General features: G+C 39.4%; 1 protein-coding gene and 1 long non-coding RNA gene across 2 annotated transcripts; one reads left to right on the forward strand and one right to left on the reverse strand.

The window, feature by feature from the left end:
* Positions 1 to 1,459: 1,459 nt before the first annotated feature.
* LOC147231112 (uncharacterized) lies at positions 1,460 to 4,898 on the reverse strand. The gene is made up of 4 exons (XR_015106594.1): positions 4,798 to 4,898; positions 3,226 to 3,481; positions 3,045 to 3,081; positions 1,460 to 1,715 (listed from the first exon to the last, which is right to left on the reverse strand). It is a non-coding gene; the product is annotated as an uncharacterized LOC147231112 (long non-coding RNA).
* agpat2 (1-acylglycerol-3-phosphate O-acyltransferase 2 (lysophosphatidic acid acyltransferase, beta)) lies at positions 3,090 to 16,095 on the forward strand. The gene is made up of 6 exons (XM_086152250.1): positions 3,090 to 3,516; positions 10,226 to 10,359; positions 13,287 to 13,462; positions 13,574 to 13,669; positions 15,610 to 15,682; positions 15,847 to 16,095. The coding sequence occupies exons 1-6, from the start codon at positions 3,341 to 3,343 to the stop codon at positions 16,002 to 16,004; spliced, it is 813 nt and encodes a 270-aa protein (XP_086008376.1). The 5' UTR covers positions 3,090 to 3,340; the 3' UTR covers positions 16,005 to 16,095.
* The last annotated feature ends 28 nt before the right edge of the window (positions 16,096 to 16,123 follow it).

Below are 16,123 nucleotides of genomic sequence, written 5' to 3' on the forward strand. Positions count from 1 at the left end.
TTTTTTTTTAATGTTTTAATTGTTTGTATGCTAGCGCTTGGGGGAGTTTTTTATATATATATCTATATGTATATATAGATATGTATATAATACCTCTTCCTTTTCCTTAATCAAATCCTGCAGAACTCAAGAAGGACCAAATATTTTTCATGTGAATGCGAATATGTGAATGTAGTTTTTCAAGAAAAGGTATGACACCATTCAGTGTTTTTGACTGTGCCAGGAACTAAGGTTTTAAACTATTCTTGTGAATGATTATATGTCAGGAAGATGTTAATTTAACCAGAACAGACTTTTGAGGTGTGTTGAAATACAATTTGTGGAATTTCTCGTTGAAAAAACACCACAGAGCCCAATTCACAGGGTAAATTGCACCCAATACCGTTTCTTCAAAGAAACCGCACAATCTTTCTCAACATGGGGCAGCAAATCGAACAAATGGGTTCAGGCTTCTTGATAAATCTTATTTGTTATAAAGATGCCCCTAGGAAAAGAGGTCAAATGTCAGTCCAGTTGGCATGTTGAGATTTATTAACCAATACCATGACCCAGGTGATGAAGTATCTTCACAGACAAATGGCCTCATGACACCCTAGACTATAATTCAATGTTAAATTTAGAACATCAAGATTAAATACACTCTTCCTTGCTGCTAGACGTCCACCAATATGTCCACCAAGATTTAATCAAGAACAGCTGTTATTTTTTTGCAAATCCTTAAAGCTGTTCACTATCCTTCACTTCTAACGTTATTGGACTATATTTCTAAACACTGTATGTCATCCATACCAATTTATTGTAATTGATAGGACCTTGGCATTTACAAACCACACCACAAGTGGTGTGGTTTGTGAATTGTCCTTACATGTCCATTTACTCTTAGACATCATTCTGGATGTACAACAACCTGAATAATTTCAGACGTTCAAAGGAGGGTGTAATACTGCAGAGTGACACATTGGTGTAATCCTATGTTGCTGTCGATGTAATAAATTACTGGTCAAGAGTAGTGATCATATAGCAATTAGCAATATGTTATGCCGGTCAGTACTGGAAAGACAGAAAAATATAATAAAATGTGGTTTCTCATGCAAGCTTATACTTTTAACTTTTATACATTTATAATTTTTTTCAATAATTCATGTTCTTTTTTTAGTTTGAATTTGGTTATCTTCAAATATCAAATGTGACATCCCTCACAGTAATAAAAATAAAGAAAATCTCTGGTTCAGCTACCACCTGACTATTCATAATTCCATCTAAAAGTCATAAATAAACCAAAATCAAATCATTATATGTATAACTGAATAGTGCAAGGCAGGATAATAATTAGGAGTTTGGGTTTTCAGACAATGACATAACATAAAATTGATTCCTTAAATATAATTTTTATTGTATTGCTATTAACCAGAATGAAAGGAAATGTGTACAAGACAATAGTGAGACCAGTGATGCTGTATGGTCTAGAAACAATGACTATGACGAAAAGACAGGAAGCAGAGCTGGAGGTTGCAGAGATTAAGATGTTGAGGTTCCCTTTGGGAGTGACCAGAATGGATAGGATCAGGTTTGAGTCCATCAAAGGGACAGCCCATGTTAGATGTTTGGAGAGAAGGTCAGAGAAGCCAAACTGAGATGGTTCGGTCATATACGGAGGGGGGATAGTGAATATCTTGGTAGACGGATGCTGGAAGTGGAGCTGCCAGACAGGAGGTCTAGAGGAAGATCAAAGAGAAGATTTATAGACGTAGTGAGAAAGGATATGAAGGTAGTTGGTGTGAGAGAGGGAGATACAGAGAATCGGGTTAGATGGAGAAGGTTGATTCGCTGTGGCGACCCCTGAAGGGAAACGGCGAAAGGAAAAGAACAAGACGAAGATTGATATAGTTTTGTTACGCAGGTTACAGTATATACTTCAAATGCATTCATTTCTCTAATTACTCATGAATGTGTTATTGATTGCATTACTTTAAACTTAAAAATTAGGACACATTTCCTTTTGTAAAGACAACCAACACTGAAAGGCTATTAAATCAACACTGAAAGACTATTAAATCAATCGTAAAATGGGAAAAGTATTTCACATCTCAACTTTTAGCTCTAGAGTATTAGCAAGCTTACACATACAGAATTTCTGGGGTCTTTGTAAAGATGGATTTAGCTTTTCGGTTGCAGAGCCATTCAAGTCAACCGAACCTCGGTTACATAGAAAGAAAAGAGATCAGTTTGAAAAGAGGTATAGCCTGCCAACCAACATTAAATATAACTTCCCTATCTAGGCAAGGGAACTATCTGGTTGTTGGTGTTGAAAGAATAAATTGCATGTTCCAACGATGTAAACTGACAGTTTTCAGCCTGTTGCAGACCAACATGGTGATACACATCACTTCTGAATGGCTCATGCCAAGTTTCACTGATTAGGATCACTATCATCAAATCAGGATTAATGACCAATTTGTCCTAAGCTTCTAAATCAGATTGTATGGTGCTCTTCTGCCAGGTCAAAACTTTACGATCAAGGCTACCAGTCAGTGTCAGATTATGGCCTAGGATTGGATTATCACTGCTAATCCAATTATTCACATGGTTCTGTTGACTCAAACCGGTGTCACTCTAGGGATAGACAGAATGAGTCCACCTAGGCCTATTATATCAAACTCAAATCTGGATTTCATATTCATTTATTTTTAAATGTTTTGTACAGATGATCTGTTTAAGACAGATGTCTTGTCATAAATAGGCTTGCTGTAGACATACACGTTTTTGGTTTCCAATGACTACTTCTCCTGTACCCGTATGTGAAGTTTAAAATCAAACAGAGGAAGACAACTTGGCACCTACAGATCTTGCTTTAGGGTAAGGAGACTATATTTTGTTTTGCTTTTTTATTTTTTAAATTATTTTAACATTGAAAGGGCTTCCAGTCAAGCATGATACTAAAGTCCTGCAATGCTGAGGCTGCAGGTGTTAAAATCCATTGAAATCTGGATAATTTACGAGATTAAATATACACATGAAGTGATCTCAGTGAAACACATTCTTACTTGGCGTTTGCTTGCAGTCACAGAGGCAGAGGACCTCCTGCACCCGGAAACAGAGAAAAAGCGATGACGACATGACTCCACCTCATGATGCCATTTAGCAACAGATGAGCAACGGTACGTGGTGGGGCAGCCACAAACGAGCTTTCCCCTCGCGGCGGTGCCCTGATAGGATATCCCTGACCGTGTGATGTTCTTCTCGGTCCTGGTTCCCCGTTTTCCTCTCGCACTGTAACCGATCTGGGCGTTTGTGGCGGCGTTTTCATCCAACCGCGTGTGTTGTCGCTGTGAGCTTCGCTATGGATGTTCTCTGGATGATCCCGCTGCTGATGATCCCTTTCCTGATGTGGACCAGCAGCACTTTCGTTTTTTATTTCAAAAAGTGTTTTTACGTGGCGTGGATGATGCTCCTGGCCCTTCTCGCTATTCCTCTGTGCATACTGAAAAGCGGAGGCAGAGACATTGAGAATATGAGGTGGGTTTGTTTGCATAATAAATGTCGCTTGCAGTACATTCTGACAGCTAGCTGACGTTAGCATGCTAGCCGACGGCTAGTTGCAGTCGTTTTTGATTAACACATTCAGACGAGGGTTGTAAAGCTAACATTACTGATATAATGACAGCGTACAGTCGCATTATTGTCACAGCACTGCAAAGTAAAAAGTCTCCAACACACCATTTTACCTATCAAGAAAACCACTCTCTTAAAAAAATATTGGATTTATGGGCACACTGCTAACAGCCCCCCTCAAGTCATTGGAAATGAGTACATGATAATATTAGCAACAGTGACAGCATTAACATATAACGTAACGGCGCTTATTGTTTGGTTAACGAACTGAGATATTACTACAAAATCGGTACCGTCAGATAACGGTAAGTAACATTGATAGAATTTATGAATAGAAATGTTGGCTGTCTTCCCACCAGTCAAACGTCCGATTGTGGCTAGCATGATATAAGACGTTAAGTTGAACACAAAACAAGCATTTGTTGACTTATGCATGTATAAGGGTAGTTTAAAAAATGACATCAGTGAACCTACAATCTAATCGTTATGCGATGAAAAATTATATAAGGCCAAAGCAATATAGGTCCAACACGATAACCCTTTTTGTGATTATTGTAATGGTAGGTTGTGTGTTTAAAAGTGTTTAAATAGGAGCTTGATTCAAGTCTTGTAGTCAGTTTCTGGACATGTAGTGTTGAATATCATCTGAAAGGTATAATTCACATGTTCTGTTCACTCGTTTGACATTAATGTATGACAGCATATGTGTTGATAAATAGTGGTATTGCATTGTGAATCTTCTTATTTTAGGTTTGCTGTCTAAATCAGTGCTGTAAAGGGAATAGAAAGTCATGGGTCCTTCACTTTTAAGTGTAGCTGGAAACATCAGGTGGAACCACAATTGATTCATCACAGTTCCAATCACAACAATGAACCAATTTGATGAACAAAGATTTGTTTTATCCATCATGTTTGAAACCCATACTCAAGCAGCTGCTGCGGTTTATAAAGGCAGGAGGAAATGACCTCAGATTTTTATTCTCTTTTCCCGACATCGCCAAACCCTACATGCATGACTGAGGCATACACACATAAAATAGATACCAATAGTTAACAGGTCAACTGAGAGCTTACTTGTGACATTGTAAACATTGCTTACAATCGCAGCGGCTTTACACACAGTAGGTTAACGTTTGACAGTGAGAATACGTGGATCAACACAAACAACGGCATTCCAGTGATTACCTTCAAGGCATATATGCCAGATGGAGTAGTCCCCTCAATTAGAGTTAGGTTGCTGAATAGTTATGAGGCCCTTGGTAGTTTGAACCACCCATGATCTGCTGACGTCAGCCCTGTCACTGACAACAGAAGACCATGCTGTCCCAGGAATAACTGTCACAGTCAAGTTAGCTCTAGCTGTGTTGTTGGTGTCAAGTTGCAGCTGTGCACTCTTCTGTCAAATCAAAGGTTATCTGGACCTGTTGAATGTAACAAAGTGACTCAATTGGGGTCAGACCTCATGTAGGAAGAGAGAAGATTTGGATGAATGCCTTATGAGCTGTCCTTTCAGCGTTTCCACAAAATACGTCTGTGATTTATTGTGGCGAGAACTGTCTGTTACAGTTGTTTTTCTGTCAAATGGGGACGAAAGGCCCGAATTCCTGGACTGTTCGCTTCATAGCTGACTACACAGCCATGATCCTCGTTCAAATCTTGTGCTATGGGACTTTTAAAACAACCTAAAATTAGATTTAAAATGGCCCTGCCTAAAGCTCTGTTTCATTAGAGCCTCGTTTGGCCCTGTTCTGTATTTAAATGCATGGAGTCTTATGTACTACTGTTATATAAATTAATATATATTAAATAAATTAGTTTAATGAGTAACTGTGACTGGGCTTTTCTCACCTCTAACCTGAAGAAACCACATCTGTTATGCTCACCATTCAATTAGAAATGTGAACTACATTAGTCTTCCAGCTGCACGAGGCACAGCTGTGGTTAAATGGAATCATTGTAGCTTATCTGCTAGTTGAACCCACCATTCCGACCAGCCATTTGCCAGTGGCCAGGAAGTGAAGATTACGAAATGTGAACCCCTCTACACAACCATCCATGTCCTGTAAAGTGATATTCTTGAGGCCTGCATTTTCAGGTCATGTCGCTAAATAAGCGTGCACTTTATGTGAAATAGAAGGGAAGCTTTGAAGACGGTAAAAACACAACTCCTCTTCACTTATTTCAACCAGCTAAATGGTTTTTATACCTGAAACATGAGGCCATATTGAGACTTCTCTTAAAATGGTAGGTTCTCAGAGAATATTTGTAATTAATTTGTAAGTGGGCAATTTTCTTTTATTAATAATTGTCAACTTGAAAAACTTAGTAGATATCAACCACAGTCGCACCTTGAACTCTTTTTAGATAATATAGTTTTGAGCTGCTCCTGGACCTTATTTATAGGAAATATAATGTCAATACAAAAGTCATATTCTGAACAAAATCAAAGACAACAATGCTTATGATGACTTCAGTGGCATGAGCAACTGTCAGCACTCTGACACACTCCACAGTTTTTTCCTTGCTGAGACGTCCCTTATTTGCTCAAGAGGGCTGACTGTCATTGTACAGTTTTCACTTGCGAGGAATGTTGCCTGTGCAGGATGATGATTGGGCACTTTTGCTTGGACAGTGAAGATATCAAACACTGTAAATGTTCAACTGCTGCTACGATAAATGTTCGATCCAGATGTGTGAAATGAGAGCTCCTAATCTAAATTTTCCCACATCCGTTCTACTTCTTGGCTAAAGTCACGATGCCACTTCTGAACATTTTCAGCCTACCAGTGAGCAACTGTCAGCCCACCTCTACATTCTTCATTACTGCAAGCCATTTTATCATAATTTATGTACTAATACACTTTTACGCCAGAAAATGTAATCCTTCGTGTCATTGTGCATAAGAGAATCTATGATCCTGTTCCCTCACTATTGATTAGCTCAGTAGAGTGCTGCCCAGAGTAAATGAACAGACCCTACAGATGAGATTGTGGTATCCCTAAATGAAACACAACCATCGAGCAATGTGCCTTTTTTGTCAAAGATGTTAAGGAATGAAAGATGTCCTCTTCTATTTTCTATTGATAGTTTGCTAAAATCATACGTGTGTGTGTGTGTGTGTGTGTGTGTGTGTGTGTGTGTGTGTGTGTGTGTGTGTGTGTGTGTGTGTGTGTGTGTGTGTGTGTGTGTCCGTGTGTGTGTCCGTGTGTGTGTGCGTGTCCGTGTCCGTGTCCGTGTCCGTCCAATGACCACACTGAAAGCCTGGTCACTTGGAATGTCTAGTGTAATATATGCAGCCAGCAGGTTATATTCATCAATTTTGAGCAAGCACTTTGTATTTCTTTGAGATTTCATTAGATTGAATGGGGAGTAAAAGCTCAGTGGACTGGCTTTATAGTCAAAGAAATCTAGGAGTGCCTATTCCACTTATCTTACAATTGCTTCATACTGGCTCGTCATTACATAATCACTGTTTTCTGAACTATGTTGAACCTCTTGTCTTTCAGCCCAGCAGTAATATGATAACAGATATATGTAACTTAAAGGAATTCCTGTTGAAAGTCATGCTGTATGCACAAATATGCTTGATGGAAGCCTTTATGGGGTAGTTGTTGAGTTAGATTAGCGTTAGTGAAAAGGGAAAGAAACGCAAGCTTTTGTATTTGCATCAGAATTAAATTATTTAATAACTATTAAACTAGATTTGTTTATCATTATCATTATTAAGATATTTTCTATGGAAAGAGAAGTAAAGTTTAGAACTGAGGTGAGTTAATTAGTTTATGTTCAACTTCTATTTAATCCAACCTTTTGGTTGGTTGGAAAAATTCCATAATCCCTTTTCAAAGAATTGAGGAGTTTCAGTTTTTGACATCGAGTTTTCTTGTCAAAATCTTCTTGTCTTGGCAACTGTTGCTCTTTTGTTCCAATGAACGACACCCCATTATCACAAGAGCCCCCTTTACACCTAGCTTCTGCAGATCAACTCCATTTACACAACAAGCCACCATTACCTAGACATGCCCAAAAACCTGCATTTGGAAACTGCTCATAGGTCATTGGAACTGAAGAAGCCTCTCAAATGTCTTTATTTGAAGATGTTTCACCTCTCATCCAAGTCCAGTTGTTAAGACTAAAAAATTTGGAAAGGAATTCACCTTCATTTTGGCAACTCAAAAATTTGTCCCTGCCTTTGCTGTTAAAATTAATGCATTATGCCTGGAAATAAAAAGATATGGAATTCCTTGATGAGGAAAAGTTCATGAGGCAGTTACATGAGAATTTCTCTGACCTGAATTGAAGTTGGGCAATGACTCTGCTGTTCCCTCCTGAGAGAGAAGGTCATTCAAGAAGCTGATGGGGAGGAAAAAGGAGAAAAATAAAGAGGAACAACAGTTAATCATGGAACACTTTATAATTCATATGGTATTCTGGAGCTTACTAAAACTGAAGATGTCAACAGTTTCCCGATGATGCAGTTAAGCACTGTCATCCTTAACTTCTTCAAGCTGTCAGCTCTTGTTACAAACTTGTGGCAAGAGGTCAGAGTGTTAAGAGTCTATTTTCTCCCTTTTTCGATGTTGTGTTTTAGGTTCTCTAAGAGTCTGAGCCAGTCAGACCCCTATAGTCACAAAAGCACAAATATGGCTGTAGGCAAGCTATCATCTATTACTATTTATTTTACTCAAATTTTGGATACCCTACAAAATTCGGTCCTTCTTTATCTAAAAAATTCCATGACTTCAGAAGAAACAATATTGACCTGACATTTTGTCTATAACAAAGCTATTCATATTTTACAAATTTTATCCTTCCCTATTAGCAATCTGTCTCTTCCTTAGGTGTATCCTTGGTGAAAGAGGAAAAATGGTTGAACCAATTTTTTTTTTTTTTTCCCAGAAATCTCATCTTTGACTTCCTATTATTACATGAACAGTTTGCGGCAAAATGTCAGTCTCATACATGGAATTTGTAATAAGCCACTGCCCAATAAAACCCAATGTTCGAATAGATTTTGTTTACATGCAACATAAATTCAGTTCAACAATGCAGCTTTAGAAGTTGCTGAGGCAAAATGCTAAACCCCCTCAGCTGTTGAGCCCTGCTGACCATCTGCGTGGTGTCGAGGGACCACGTGAGGTCCTCGCTTATGTGGACACCCAGGTATTTGAAGTTGCTCACCCTCTCAACCTCAAGACCTTGGAGGAACAGTGGCTGATGAGGTCTCCTCCGCTTCCTCATGTCCACAATCATCTCCTTGGTCTTGTCCGTGTTGAGTGTGAGGTTGTTGTCCTCACACCACTTCACCAGACTGGCGACCTCCATCTTGTAGGCCATTTCATTTCCACCGGTGATGCGTCCTATCACTGTGCTGTCGTCTGCGAGCTTCAGGATGACGTTGTCCTCATGGAAGGCGATACAGTCGTGGGCGAACAGGGTGTAGAGAATGGGGCTGAGGGCACTTTCCTGAGGAGTGCCCTTGTTCATGATGATGCTGGCTGAGGTCCTGTTGCCTATCCTGACAAACTGGGGTCTGCCAGTCAGAGAGTCCAGGAGCAAGTCACAGAAGGTGGGGTGCAGGCCAAGGGTGGACATTTGTGGACATGTGTGTATGAGTTTGTGGGGTATGACCATGTTATTTGTGGAGCTGTAGTCAACAAAGAGCATCCTGATGTAGGAATCTTTGTTTTGTAGGTGGGAGAGGAAGTAGTAGATGGTGGCAGCTATGGCGTCTGAGGGGGACCTCAGTTTGTTTGGCCGGTATGCGAATTGCAGGGGAGCTAGGGTTTCCGGGGTGTCATTCTGAATGTGGGCCAGCACCACTCTCTCAAAGCACTTCATGATGATCGGATGTTGTCATTCAGGCAGGTAGGTGGGCTCCTCTTGGGGACGGGGACAATGGTTGTATTCTTGAAGCAGGTGGGGATAGTGCTCTGGCTGAGGGAGAGGTTGAAGATGGTGGTGAGAACATTGGCATAAGCTCTGAGGACCGGACAACATCCAGTCCTCAGAGTCCTCAGAGTTGTGATTTGTGTGTTGCAGCTTTTAACCTGGTCAGTGATTTGTGCAATTCCCAAGACGTTCTCTCTTACTTCTCCCTACAGAAGCATTGATGCTATATCCCAGCATTTACCTTTAACACATGGGTCCTACATTTTTTTGTCTTATATGAATATTATGTGTCATTAGTTTTGTTTACTTAATCTCAGTCAGCTTCAAAGGTGAAATGGGCAGATGGTAGGGCATTCTAACTTGGAGCTTACTGGAGCGTTGTTTTTGCCCAAGGCAGTGATTTAATTAACCAAGGAACAAAGACAGGTTTTGGTGATATTTCTCTCAGATAGTTTTGCCAAAGTCTTTTATTCTTTGATGGTCTAAACCATATTTTTTTACGTCATCGTTGGAAAAACATTAGTAACACTTTTGAAAAATACCAGGCTAACATAAACCAAATGAGTGCTTAAATTTCTACCCAACTAAATATGTAGAAATCTTCTTTGTCATCCAATACTGCCCTGGCTACATTCAAAATTTTAATCTAGCCGCATTCATCTACCAGTAAAGAGTGAAATGCACTTGTAGAAAAAGTTAATTCAATGTTTTCCTCCCTCAGGATTATTCGGTCCCTGGTTCGACATGTGAAGTATTTTCTAGGACTTCGATTTGAAGTCAGTGGTTGGGAGCATCTGCAGACAGAGGGACCCTATGTCATCATCTCCAACCACCAGAGCTCCCTCGATGTTTTGGGTGAGTTGTGTGCAGCATGCAGAGTAACATCTTCTATACTAGATACACACCTAAACCTCACACATAGGTTTTAGTTGCCCTTTGTTGTTGTTGGATCTGGACTACAGTGTATCTGAAAGGAAACCAGAATAAGTATTGTGTATTTATTTTATGCAGTACTTGTCCTCCTCATTCCCCTGCACTGCTCCTACTCTGTTAGGACTGTGTAGAGGAGCAACAGTTTGTGTTTGTGCAACCCTGGAAAGGCAAAACTTTCATATTTATACTTAATATAATTGCCAACCTTGAAACGTCTGTTCACTTTATCCCCTGATGATAAACCCGAGCCCAACGTAGAATGGCTGATACAGGGAGCCTTTCTCATTGCACCATTGTGTTGATTCATTTACGTAATAAATGATAAAAAAAAAAGATTTTACTTTGTCTCAGTGCTCTCCGGACTTTCATCTAGACATTGTTTCAGGGATCCTAGGATATTTCTGGGTCACATCCATTATAATTTCAGAGAACTTAGAGACAGAAGCACCAGCAGTGAGTAAAATGTAACCACATCTCTAATGTAATTTCAAGCATGAATGTAGTTTTTAATTAGCTAAATTTGCTATTGATTAATTTTGTTTTGGTCCGTTAACATGATTTGTGGGTACAGTCGGTTAGATTACTTTGAGTGCTGGTCTGGACCACGTGTAGGTATGTGATTTATAACATTCTGAGCCGTGTATCCTGGGCTACACTTAATGATTACCAAATGCATTGATTATATCTGTAAAAATATGTTCTTAGTCATTGAGCAATAATGATGAAATCTGTGGCAATCCCATGGAGAGATATTAAAAGCACCAAAGACTCGACCTAGTCTGTATAATTAATTAGTTGTTCTTTATAAATTTTTGTCAGAAGAAAAGACACGCTGAGCTCATCTGTCAGCTGAGATGCAAAGAATATAAAAGTTTCTGAAATATGCTCTGCATCTCAACTGTACTATTGTACTATTCACAGCATAATTTATTTTCACTCCTTTTGACCCAGATACATGGTGGATGTCATCTCCAGGAAGATCATTACTTTGTAGACAATTTATTTTGTATGTTTTGGCTTTGGTAGTACCGTAAAGTATGGATCAGATTACTTTATTCTGACTGAATGAAATATATGATGCTCATGCTACAGGCCAGCTGAACGTGCAAAACAGAGAGAGGACAATTGAGAACATTAACTCTCCGGTGCTTACCTCCATCTCTGACTCTGGTTGTTCTCCCACAACCTCGTCATTCGATTTTTACTCCTATCTGACTAGAATCTGGACATGGGTTTGGTGCTAGGTGTTTCCATATTCTGATAAATATTGTTATTAAGAATACAATTCAAAATTCACAATTCTGAGCTGGGAATGAGTTGGTGAGTGAAAGCAATGTTCATGCTCTCTTACCTCCTCTCCCAAAGAGATTTAGCACAATGGAAGTTTTCCATGTTTATATCTGGAATAATCAAAAATAATGGGTTGGAGAGAGATGGAGAATAAATGCTTCAGAGAACGTGAGGTTGGTCTTGTCAGTTTAGGCTTCTCAGGTGTAACTTTATAAACTTTACCATCCCCACAACCACAAAACCACAAGGAGAGGCTCATGTTTCAAAACCACCTATGTCCAACGTGTCACTCAACGGCTGTATAAGCATATGAAAAATTACACGCCACTTTATTTCCATGACAATACAAACACAATGTTGCACGAAAACAAACTATCGGTGTGGTTCTGGGATATGTCATCTCACATAATATGGATAGATATAACTTAGTATCCCCTGTTGTTGATTTGTCCATGACATGCTAGTCAGCATTTTCAGCCATATTCATTCTTGCATTTCAAGCCTCTTTTGTGTCATATGACACCTGAAATGTAATTCTAGCATTGTGGTTGCTTTAATCGCTCATGTAATGTCAGTGCAGGATAGCCGCATGATTTTTATTTGGAATAAAATGCATCTTGCACAAATACATTAGCATGAATGCAATGCAACAGCCAATGTATGGCAAATATTAACCATGTAGTAAAAGCTACCATTTGGGAAAAAAAAGCAATCAGTGGAATAAGTAGCCCCAATTAATGAAATAAGTCGCTATCTACATTGGATACAGAGTTCCCCAAATCACTAAGCAGCTGTGTTCCGCTGCCCTGAAAGCAGTGGCGATAAACGATAAATGTACAGGTAGCAAACATACTGTATATGTTGCCAAGGAGGTAGGTGATTGTCCAGGTGTTTCTCAGTCTACCTGATAACCTGATAGGTTTTTCATAGTGATTCAGAGTCAATCCTGAGAATTACTATTTATCAGAGGTGTTATCTCCCCAAGAGTATCTCAAAGAAATTCCTTCTAGCGCTGATTATCAGGCTGATTATAAGGGTAGGGTTGCAACATCTAATTGGTACTGCTGAAACCCAGTGTGACACCGAGGTACCAATCATGTTGCCATGCCAACACGTACACCAAGTAGTTAACAGCTGCACATCCTTGTGTGATGAGACAGTTGAGAGTTTAAGCTCTTTCACTTCAAGATGAAATGTCCCTGTAATACCATTTCTGTTGTCTTGACAGAACCTTCACTGAAATGCTACATCTATCTTTTACAATTGTACAGCATTGATCCAGCTTAGATAATTTTAGATTTATTTAGCCCCCTCATTAACAAAATCGTACATAGAAAAATAAACAAATTACTAAATTGCATTTCTTTGTAAGTTAAAAGCTGTATTGTATTCTCCATATCTTCTTTTTTATTTTGGTATTTAAAACATTTTCTTAGTGAAACTGAATGAATAAAGCCTCTGAAAACAGTATAAGATGAATTTAACTTGGTTGGAATTTAAAATATGTCGTATGTATTGCAAAAAATATTGCTGAGTGAGCTCCCCATCCTCTCTGACAGGACTGATGGAGATTTTACCAGACCGCTGCACCATGATTGCCAAGAAGGAGTTGATCTACGCAGGCACAGTCGGTCTCGTATGCTGGCTTGGAGGCATTGTCTTCATCAACCGCAAGAAGACCAGTGATGCCAAGAGCGTCATGGCAGACGCTGCTACAACCATGTTGGAAGACCAGGTAGGGAGCAGAGGGAGTTGATTTTTGTCAAATGCAAATAGTAATAGTACTATATAAATAATTTACATGTTATTATTAGCTACTGAAACAGTTCTTCCTCGACTTCTCTAGATTCGCCTGTGGGTGTTCCCAGAGGGAACACGAAATCAGAAGGGTGACCTGCTACCATTCAAGAAAGGTGCCTTCCACCTTGCAGTGCAGGCACAAGTGAGTATTTTTTCTCAGATTCTGGCAAAAGATAACCTCATGTTTATTCAAACTTTTTATCCTGTATTTTTTTCGTAAAAGATAAAACAAAAAAAAATGTCTTTTTCAAAGAAGTTAGTCACTGTGTCAAGTAGTTGTTAACATTGTGCTGACTCCAAACACATGGGGGAGCCAGCAACCATACATGGTATAAACCACAACTTCATGGTTTGACACCATCCCTTGCTTCCCTCTTTTTTCTCACCTTCCTCTTACTAAATCATTAGAGGCAGGATACAGTTTGACACTGATAGACCTTGAAGTAACTGACAGCTGTGTGCGTTAATGGGTTTTCTCCCTATGTGCTTGGGTGGGAGGTCTCAGGCTGCTTTTTCTTTGCTTTCTCTTGTGGCAAATCAGGCATACTTCATTTCAAGCCCCTTTGTCAAATGCTTTTCAAAACCACAGCTTGGATCACCCCTGTCGAAAAAGATGGGCATTGTTTGTACTTGTGAGACTTTCATTTTCATGTGCTTTTGAGTAATACACCTTTGCGGGTTACAGCGGCAAGATAACCGCTTACTTCTTAGCTGTCATATAGAAGTATTTCCATTAGTTGTGTGCATGTTTGCGTCAAGCAGTAGAGTAATATTTCTTTGAGGTAAGGAGACCCTGATCTGCAATTTGGTGTTCCCTCTTGGCTTCACTTTACTCGGGAGACCATCTCTGTGAGGATGGGTTATTTCTGTCCCTGGTGTTGTGCTGAGTTGTATTGCAGCCAGCCAGATTGAGAGGAAACAGGACAGCCCCCAGGGGGAGCCATGATTGGCTCAGCCAACCCTTGGTGAAGGGCCACTCAGGGTCTCAAGGGGGCAACTCGGCTTCTATTAGAGGCGACTGAAGAGATGGAGATTGTGTGTGTGTGTGTGTGTGTGTGTGTGTGTGTGTGTGTGTGTGTGTGTGTGTGTGTGTGTGTGTGTGTGTGTGTGTGTGTGTGTGTGTGTGTGTGTGTGAATGGGATGTTGGTTCACTTGTGCAACATCATTAAACATGCTGAAGTAAAGGAATGCGGCAAACTCTTCCCGATTTCTCAAGCTTTGCAAGACTGTAGAAGCTTTTTTTGTGAAATCTGACTGATCTTTTGGCAACCATTGAATCTTCAGCTCTGTGATTATGTGGACATGGAAGGCTTGTAGCCTTAGATGTAAAAATGTCTGTTTTGGCTCTGTCTTGTTTTGAAAAGCAAATAAACACATGTCGCTTTTATTGGTAGTACAAAATCCAATCAAAAGCCAAAAAGAAATGCATTTTTTGTCTTAAAAATAATCTGTAGCATTTACAAGTAAAGAATTAAGTAGACATTTTTATTTGGTTTTCTTTGGTATTTGAAGTGACACCTGGCTGACTTCTAGAAACAACTACAATCATCAGTGCTGTTAGTCACAGCACGCATTGTCTGAATGTTGTCCCGCCAGGTGCCTGCAGGAATTGAATGTACAAGAAACTGAATGTCAGCCCTTATTATATAGGATATACTGATCAAAAGATATTTTAATACATAGACGCTGATACAATACATTAGTTAAGGGAAGATTTAACTGTGTTGTCATCTGACCATAAACAGGAATTATTTCCCAGGTTAATGAAAACCACAAATATAACTAACTTTTTCTTCTATTCACGGTCGTCATTTTTCTCTGATTAAAAATAAGTCAAAAAGGAACATGCTTACATGAGGGAAAAAAAGTTAATTCTATAAAAAGTTTTTTATTGAAAGAATCAGATTTTTGAAAAGAAAACACAGCAGAATTATCTGAAAATAATCCTTCTTTGATAGATATTCCATTAACAGAAATATATGATGCAACATATCTTACACATGGATGTCCTGCCCATGCCTTCTTTAAATGGCCTAAAACTGTGTTTTCCCAGCTTTATTTGCATCCAATCTTGTTTTCCAGGCACCCATCATACCAGTCGTCTTCTCCTCCTACAGCAACTTTTATCTACGGAAAGAAAAGGAGTTCAAATCAGGTAACTCAGGCTTTGCCTTTGCTCCTTTTCCTGCTCGGCCACTAATAATCTTTCCATTGAGTTGCTAATCCTAATCTGTATTTTGAAAACTCTTTGATGTTGCATTAGACTTTGAAAAATATTTGTTTTTAATTATTTTTATGTGTATGTGCATGATTCTGCAGGGACCATCAGATTGAAGATCCTTCCAAAGATTGAAACAAAGGGGATGACTTCAAAAGACGTGTCATTGCTCTCTGAAAAATCCTTCAACCTGATGCGCTCAGCCTTTCTGGACATCTCTAACTCCATAACCCATAGCAACGGGCCCTTGAGGCACTGAACATTTTCCGTAATCCCCCTTATTCTCCTGAGTCCCAGTGTGAGATCCATTCTTTCCTCAGACCACCTCGCTCCCCAAGGTTGACCCATTACCTGGCCAGGAAACAATACGACACAGGT

Source organism: Fistularia commersonii, chromosome 9 (genome assembly GCF_037954325.1).
Source record: "Fistularia commersonii isolate RoL2024-O1a breed Wild chromosome 9, RoL_Fcom_v1.0, whole genome shotgun sequence".
NCBI classification, from domain to species: domain Eukaryota; kingdom Metazoa; phylum Chordata; class Actinopteri; order Syngnathiformes; family Fistulariidae; genus Fistularia; species Fistularia commersonii.